This window comes from Rhinopithecus bieti, unplaced genomic scaffold, assembly GCF_001698545.2.
Source record: "Rhinopithecus bieti isolate Rb0 unplaced genomic scaffold, ASM169854v2 scaffold_37555, whole genome shotgun sequence".
NCBI classification, from domain to species: domain Eukaryota; kingdom Metazoa; phylum Chordata; class Mammalia; order Primates; family Cercopithecidae; genus Rhinopithecus; species Rhinopithecus bieti.
The window spans coordinates 752,557-761,175 of record NW_016815947.1 but is presented as its reverse complement, the minus strand read 5'-3'; the positions used below and the strand labels follow the sequence as shown (position 1 = coordinate 761,175).

General features: G+C 47.5%; 1 protein-coding gene across 1 annotated transcript in view; it reads left to right on the top strand.

Annotated features, from left to right (window-relative positions):
* Positions 1-7,011: 7,011 nt before the first annotated feature.
* Positions 7,012-8,619, top strand: part of SRD5A2 (steroid 5 alpha-reductase 2) — a 58,617-nt gene continuing 57,009 nt past the window's right edge. Inside the window, exon 1 of the mRNA XM_017854219.1 lies at positions 7,012-7,327. Coding sequence (XP_017709708.1) covers positions 7,047-7,327 — 281 coding nt within the window. The 5' untranslated portion in view covers positions 7,012-7,046. The remainder of the gene's footprint in view (positions 7,328-8,619) is intronic.

The following is an 8,619-nucleotide window of genomic DNA, read 5'->3' as shown; positions in this document are numbered from 1 at the left end:
ANCTTCTTCCTGGTTTAGTCTTGGGAGAATGTAAGTGTCCAGGAAATTATCCATTTCTTCTAGATTTTCTAGTTGATTTGCGTAGAGGTGTTTATAGTATTCTCTGATGATAGTTTGTATTTCTGTGGGGTCAGTGGTGATATCCCTTTTATCATTTTTTATTGCATCTATTTGATTCTTCTCTCTTTTCTTCTTTATTAGCCTTGCTAGCAGTTTATCAATTTTGTTGATCTTTTCAAAAAACCAGCTCCTGGATTCATTGATTTTTTGGAGGGTTTTTTGTTTCTCTATCTCTTTTAGTTCTGCTCTGATCTTAGTTATTTCTTGCCTTCTGCTAGCTTTTGAATGTGTTTGCTGTTGCTTCTCTAGTTCTTTTGTGATGTTAGAGTGTCAATTTTAGATCTTTCTAGCTTTCTCTTGTGGGCATTTAGTGCTATAAATTTCCCTCTACACACTGCTTTAAATGTGTCCCAGAGATTCTGGTATGTTGTATCTTTGTTCTCGCTCTGTTGCCCAGGCTGGAGTGCAGTGGCATGATCTCGGCTCACTGCAAGCTCCGTCTCCCAGGTTCACGCCATTTTCCTGCCTCAGCCTCCCAAGTAGCTGGGACTACAGGCACCTACCACCACACCCAGCTAATTTTTTGTATTTTTTTAGTAGAGATGGGATTTCACCGTGTTAGCTAGGATGGTCTCAATCTCCTGACCTCGTGATCCACCCACCTTGGCCTCCCACAGTACTGGGATTACAGACGTGAGCCACTGCGCCCGGCCGATGAGCTTTTTTTCATCTGTTTGTTGACCGCATAAATGTCTTCTTTTGAGAAGTATCTTTTCATATCCTTCATCCACTTTTTTGATGGGGTTTCTGTTTGATTCTTTTTAAGTATTTTAATCTCTTTTTTAAATTTATCTGATAGAATTCTGAATTTCTTATATGTGTTACCTTTAATTTCTTTGAGATTTCTCAAAGCAGCTATTTTGAATTCTCTCTCTGTTTGGTCATATATCTTGTTTCTCCAGGATTGGTCCATGGTGCCTTACTTAGTTCATTTGGTGAAGTCGTGTTTTCCTGGATTATCTTGATACTTGTAAATGTTCTTTGGTGTTAGGACTTATTGTAGTCTTCACTGTCTGGTTTTTTTTTTTTTTGCTCCTGTCCTCCTTGGGATGGATTTTCAGATATTTGAAAAGATCTGGAGTATTTTGATCAATAGTGTATCTGCTTTAGAGGGTACCATAATCCCAGTAATGCTGTGGTTCTTGCAGATTCATAGATGTACTGCTTTGATGGTCCTGGACAAGATCCGGGAGAATTCTCTGGATTACCAGGCAGAGACTCTGATTTTCTTTCCTTTCTCCCAAATAGAGTCCCTCTCTCAGTTCTGAGCCACCTGAAGCTGGGAGTGGAGTGAAACAGTACCCCTGAGGACACCCCCACTATGACTGTACTCAGTCAGACTTGAAGCCAGCACAACACTGGGTCTTGCCCAAGGCCTGCTGTAACCACTCCCTAGCCACTGCCTATGTTTGCTCAAGGCCTTGGAGCTCTGCAATGAACAGGTGGAAAAGCCATCCAGGTCTGTGCCCTTCCCTTCAGGGTGGCAAGTTCCCCCAAGCCCCAAGTGGGTCCAGAGATGTTGTCTAGGAGTCAGGAACTAGAGTAAAAAACGTTTGAAGTCTACCTGGTATTCTACTGCATTAAAACTGAGCTTCGGGGGTCTCGGGGGAAAGGGTGGTAGGGGAATAAGGGATAAAAGACTACACACGGTACAGTGTAAACTGCTTGGGTGATGGGTGCACCAAAATCTCAGAAACCACCACTGAAGAACTTATCCATGTAACCAAACACCACCTGCTCCCCACAAACCTATTGAAATAATAATAATAATAATAATAATAATATGAATAAATAAAAACACTGAGCTGGCACTCACACCACAAAACACAATTTTTCCCACTCTTTCCTCCCCTTCCCAAAGGCAGAGGAGCCTCACTCCATGGCCCGCAAGAAATACTGCTAGATTATCACTGGTATTTCTTCAAGGTAGAAAGGCTATTAAGTCAGCTTGTGGTGAATGCTGCCTGGTCTAGGACTCACTCTTTGGGGCAGTGGGCTTCCCTGTGGCTTAGGAAAGGTCTAGAAATGCTGTCGAAGAGCCAACTCTTGGAATCAAGGACCCCAAGAGCTTGCTTGGTGCTTTACCTCCCTGTGGCTGAGCCAGTACCTGAGGTCAGCCAGTCTCAGAGGCTCACCCAAGGCCCTTGATGCAGTATCTGGGTATCACTGCTGGTTATTCAGAGCCAAAAGGCTTTTCAGCTAGCAGGTGATGAATGCTGCCACAACTGGGTCTTTCCCTTCAAAGCAGTGGCTTCCTTTCTGGCCCAGGGTGTTTCTAGGAATGTTACCTGGAAGCTAGGGCCTGGAACAGGGACCTCATGATTCTGACTGGTTGCTGATTCTGTTGTGACTGAGCTGCTTTCCAAGATGCAAGACAGAGTCCTCCCCAACCCTTTCTTCTCCTCTCCTCAAGCAGCAGGAAGGGGTCTCTTTTAGAGCTGTGAGTTGTGCAGCCTGGGGTTGGGGAGGGGTGATGCCAGCACTCCCTTGGCTGCCCCAGCTGGTGTCTCAGTATATTTTGTGTCCCCCAGTCCACTGTCTCTGGCCCTAATTCAGTACTAGGACTTGTCTAAGAATTGCAGTTCTTTTGGGCTAAATTGCCTTTCAAGTTTAGTTACAGACCCAGAGCACTTCAGCCTTCAGTGGTGAGGTTTATGGGAACTGAAATTCTGACTGCTGGAATTAGTGATTCTCCTTTGGCTGGGACTGGTTCGAATGCTTCCTTTATGTGTGGGCATTAGCTGAACTTTCTCTGGCTTTCCTTTTTGCTGTAATAGGATAACACTGAGTTTAATGCCTCACGATGGATGTGTTCTCCCTCACCCAGTGCACAAAAATGCTCTTTGCACCACACCACAGCTGCCAGGGTGTGACGGAGTGGTGCCTTCAGTGACTCAAGACTCCTTCTACAATCTTTTCAGTGCCTCTTTCAGTGACACAACGTTAAAAGCAGGTACTGCAAGCGCTCACCTGAGTTTTGGTTCTTGTGAAGGGGCTTTGCTTGCATAGATAGTTGTTAGATCGGAGTCCTTGTTGGGGGAACAATCAGTGGAGGCTTCTATTCCACCATCTTGCTCTACCTCCCATAGTACTATACATCTCCTCTTTTGGCTAGTTCTGATTTGTATATTTTTGCTATAATAAAACTGTAGTCATAGTATAGTGTTTTCCAGAGTTCTTTAATTTTTTTTTTAGTGAATTATCAAGTTTGAAGTGTTAGTGGGATTCCTAAATACGGTAGCCAGCTGTTTAGAAGTATAGGTGGCTTACATAACCTTGAACTTGTAGCTGATGTCTGAAGTAAGGACAATGTCATGGAGGACCATGTCCTTAACTTTTGAAGTTTGGCTCAACTCTAGTAGTTGTTGTCAAAAGTTGAAGTAACATGCCTAGTAATTTTAGGAATGTTGGATATAGGCTATATTCTTACTTGTCTGCACTTAATTGACTTCCTTTAAACAGTGTTGGACTGTGTTAGGTTACTTGTGAGTTATCTTGATCCTTTGGGGGATTGATTTTATGTTTTGTTAAGGAGATAGCTTTTATTCTACCTAATTCTAATATTCTATAGATCGTTTCTACCACTAAACCATGGCCTTCTGGGATCTCCCAGCTAACTGTTTCCTGGAGATTGTAAATGACCCTAACACATCTTTCATATGCAAACCAACTAATTCAGGGCTCATACATTCCCCAACCACTTCCTTTATCAGGACTCTACACCCTGGGTCACTATTCTTCTGCCCTAATCAGCCAGGTCCAGGTAATGGAAAACTAAAGACAGCCCCTCTACCCCAGAGCCTGCTAAAAGATTCAAACTAGCTAATCCTAAGCCTGGTTACCTTGTCATGCCCACTCTTTCCTGCAGAAACCATAGTAAAGGCTCTTGCCTACCTTGACCCCTCACTCCGGCTGCCTCCTAACACTGGTGCTTCCCCATGTGATCTTGGGTGGTGTGCTGTGTCTCCTGTTTGTAGGGATCTGTCGATATAAACCTTTTCCTTCATGATAGTCATTTCTGTGTCTGCATATGTTACCACACTGATTAAAATAAATCCCAGGTACCATTAAAATACATACAGAGAGTAAGTACTGTATGATTCTATTTACATGAAATTCAAAAGCAGACAAAACTAATTTATGGTGTTAGAAGTCGGTGTAGTATTTTTTTTTTTTCTAGAAGGAGGATGCAAGGAGGCAGGAGCACAGATCCTGGTATGCTGATAATCTGTTTCTTGACCTAGGTGCAGCTTGCAAGAGGGTGTTCAGTTTGTACAAATCAACTGAGCTGTATATTTATAATTTGGGCACTTTCTTCTTGCATGTAATACAGAACAGTTGCATTATTGGTTCCAATTTTCTACCTCCCCCTATATCCCTGCCCTTTACCATGTAACTTTACAAATACTCACTCACTCTGACTCTAGAATCCACCATATGACTTGATTTGGCCAGTATAATAAATAGAAAGTAAGGGTGTGCTTGTTCTTGGCCTGAGCCTCAAGAGGCCTTGTGTGTTTCTTCTACTCTTGTGTTTTTGTTATTAACATTATATAGACATGGTGGGTCTAGCTCACTCATTCCAGGATAACAGCCTCAGCTAAGTTTCGCCATCCAAACACAGCCTGGAGCTGGACTCTAAGTTGTTACACAGATGGATGAGTGAAAACTGTCAAGATAAGTCAAGCCCAGCCCATATTTCTGACCTACAGCCAACCCACAGATGCATAAGCTGAAGATGACTGGTTTTAACAAGCTAATTGTTATGAGAGTGGAGAAAAGATCATGAGGACAAAAATTGGGCAGAGTTAGAAGAAAAGAGAGGAAGAAATTGAGACAGAAAACATTTCGTTTAAAAAAATTATTCCATTGAGCTAGGTTTGAAATATCACACTGCCTGTTCTCTTAATGCTGTATGGTATCATGAAATCTATTGTTTCCTGAGTCTGTGAGCCAGCTTCCTAGGGATGCTGTGGCAACTGAGGACAGGGAAGAGGTAACACTCAGGAATATAAAAGGAGAATTTGGGTCCAAGTGGGTGGAGGGAAAAATAACTGGGTTTAGTTTTGGGTAGGGCTGGTTTTGAGGTCTCTGATAGATATGTAAGTGGAGTTTTCCAGCAGAGAGAAAAGGCAGAGCTAAAGCTCATATCTTTGCTGGAGATCTAGATTTGGGCATCTTCAACAAGCAGGTTGTACCTGAGGAAGCTGGGACTGGACTTGCACTCTAAAGCCAGTGCAAAACACACTTGAAACAGCTGTGATGGCTAACACCTGGTTATTCCATGAAACATGCTTCACTCAGTATGAGTGATTCCTAAGTGGTGATCAATTAAAAACTGAAGCATGATTGGCATTAATTATAACCCAATGGGAATATGATAAACGACTCTTGGTCAGCAAGCAGAGGGTGCCCTGTGGTGCTAAAGCATCACCGTATACCATGTGTGCCAAGAATCAGGAGACACCCCAAACTGGAGCAGATGAGGGAGTGTGTCTATCAATGGACCAGCCAGCCTGATGCAGCAGAAGCAGATGGAGATACACTGAATGGGACTCCTGAGAGGCCTGAGTTGAAGGAGAAGGAAGAGAAAAGACCTCCAAAGTAAGGGAAGTGTGAAAAGTGGGAAGGACTAGGGTGGAGCCCCAAGTAATGACCAGAGGAGAAAACAGGGATAAAGTAATCAAGGGAGATGGGACATGAAGATGGAAGAATGAGGTAAACAGCAGGTGGGAAGAGGAGGTCGACCTAAAGGAGAAAGCCAGGTCGAAGAAAGAAGGGAGAGAAGAAAAGAAGGGATGGGAGACAGAGGAGGAGGCAGCCAAGAAAGCCTGGAAGCTGAATCATAGAACGGAAGAGGTAGGAGAAGGCGGGGCTGGAGGATAAGATAAAGGTGGGAAATGGAAGAGAAAAAGAAAGGCGTCTGGGTGTATGACGGTTAGACAGGAGTTCACAGAACAGCGGAGTCGCCAGGCCACCATCTTACGGGCCACGGCTCGTTGGCTCTAGGAGCTGGGAAAGGGCATCCCAGGAAAGAAGCCCTAGACTTTAGCCTGAGTCTGGGCCACTCTAGGGGACTGGGAGTGGGATGGCGGGGGAGGACTGACAGAATCTCAACTTCTGGCCCGGATCTGTGCACGGTCACCCGAGCTCAGCGGACGCTCCTCTCTCACCCAGGCGGGCGGCTCAGGGACGTGTGCGGGGATGCAGGGAGAAACCGCTGAGGAATTAGGGCCGGGAGAGACTGGTACCTGCCGGGGTCGCGCGGTAGGGCAGAGCTGGCACTGATGCTGAGAGTGGCTAAGGAGCGCGGCGCCCCAGAGCAGACCAGAGCAGAGGGGCTGGCAGACGCTCAGAGAGCCAGGATGGTTCAGGGTCCAAGGAAGATCATATGCTGTTGGGTGGGAGCTGTGGGGGAGTGAAGGTGCATAAGGAACCGGAGGAGTTGGAAAAATCCTGGCTGGGGTGTTCGAGGGTGAGGCTGCGTGGCGACGGACGGCACAGAGGGTGTGTGTTGGGGAGGAAGAACTACCCCAGCTGAATCGTCCCCATGGGGTTTTCTTCCAGTGTCTTAGTTCCAGAAGTTGCCGCATCAGAGGCTAATGATTGAGGAACAAGTCATTGAAGGACAGCCTAAGGGGGAGGTGAATGTGAAGCGGTGGAGAGGGCGGGCGCGAGGACGCAGACACCTTGTGGAACTAAGGCCTTCGTTCTCCTCCCGCCCCCCGCGGCTGCATCCCTGAGAAAGGGGTATTGCTGTGAAGCCGCGCCAGGGCTGGCCGCGCCGAGGTGGGAGGCAGGATGGAGGGGCGGGAGCCAAGGCCGAGGGGGCGGACATGGGGTGGCGTCTGGCGCTCCATAAAGGGGTTGCGGGGGCCGCGCTCTCTTCTGCTAGGGCAGCGGCCACCGGCGAGGAACACGGCGCGATGCAGGTTCAGTGCCAGCAGAGCCCAGTGCTGGCAGGCAGCGCCACTTTGGTCGCTCTTGGGGCACTGGTCTTGTACGTCGCGAAGCCCTCCGGCTACGGGAAGCACACAGAGAGCCTGAAGCCCGCGGCTACCCGCCTGCCAGCCCGCGCAGCCTGGTTCCTGCAGGAGCTGCCCTCCTTCGCGGTGCCCGCGGGGATCCTCGCTCGGCAACCCCTCTCCCTCTTCGGGCCACCTGGGACGGTGCTTCTGGGCCTCTTCTGCGTACATTACTTCCACAGGTAGCGTTTTTCCCCTACGGGCGCCCAGTGCAGCGCACTGCCCTGCTCCCGGCGTCCAGGAGCGCAGCGTGGGGCGCGCACCGAGGAACGCCAAAGAGGCAGCGCGCAGCGCCGTGAGAAACGCGAGGCCAGCCTGCGGGGCGCATCTGGCGGGGGCCGGGGCAGGGGCCGGGGCCTGGACAATAGAGAGTTGACAAGCGGCCGCGGGACAGGTGCCACCTTCACTCCCCGGACCTCATCCGCTCTCAGCCTCTCCAAATCCTCTGGCTGCTCGAGAGAAAGAGGTCCTGCGGGCGGGAGGCGAGCTGGAAAGCTCAGGTTGGGCAGATCTATTGGACGGGACTGTTCCTTAATCAACTGCGTGCAGTCGGCGGTTACCTGTGGCATCTCGCGCCCCGCCCCGCTTCTCTTTCTTCCTTCACCTTTTCCTTGCAGGGTGGGGACAGGTCAGTTCTGGGATCTTGGGAGAGTCTTACGCGTTTGGCATCTCCCGAGGGAAACTCAGCTCAGAGGTTCTCATCGATTTAGTCTTTGCAGGTCTAAAGAGGAAGGTGGGTAGAGCCCAAATCCAGACTTCACAGATGGGGAAGAGAATATCGTGAGATCCCACTGACTTAAGCGAGGGTCCCGGCTTCTTAGGCCCCTCCCCAAAGCAACCAAGCACACCACCAATTCATCTGCCTTTCTAATTTCCCTGGGACTTTAATTGTGAGTGGGTAACTTAGAGCTCAAATGTTCTTCTAGATTTAAAAAATCTGGGTTCAGGAGAACTTTGCCTTGTGCTCTGGGAAGGAAAGACAGGAAAGAGACCAAGGGATGTCAGGGTTCAGAGAAAGACCGTCCAGCCTCAGTAAAGTCTCACAGGGAAAGGGAAGAACGAACACATTGTTAAATTGCCTACCATGCCCAATCGTTTAGTATCTATGGTCTCACTTAACTCTATTGTAACCTTCTGAGAGATATTTATTATGTCCACGTTATAAAGAAACTGAGGATGAGTAAGGTTATGGAACTGAAAAAAGACAATACAGCTGGTGCCCGCTAAGATTCAAATCTGAGCCTGTGAATCTCTGAAGTTTAAGACCTTTTAGCCATTTTGAGTAGTCGGATGTTCCATGCAAGGAGAGAACAGAGCCCATAAACAAAGAAAGGTTATCAAACAAAATCAAAATCTCGAAGAAGCACTGCCTTATTTTGAGTAGAAGATTCCCAGGGTCAAAAGATCTAGGAAGTTTGGATTAGAAATTAGGATAAAAATGTCTCTGGCATAATCTCTCTCATAAAAAGAAAGT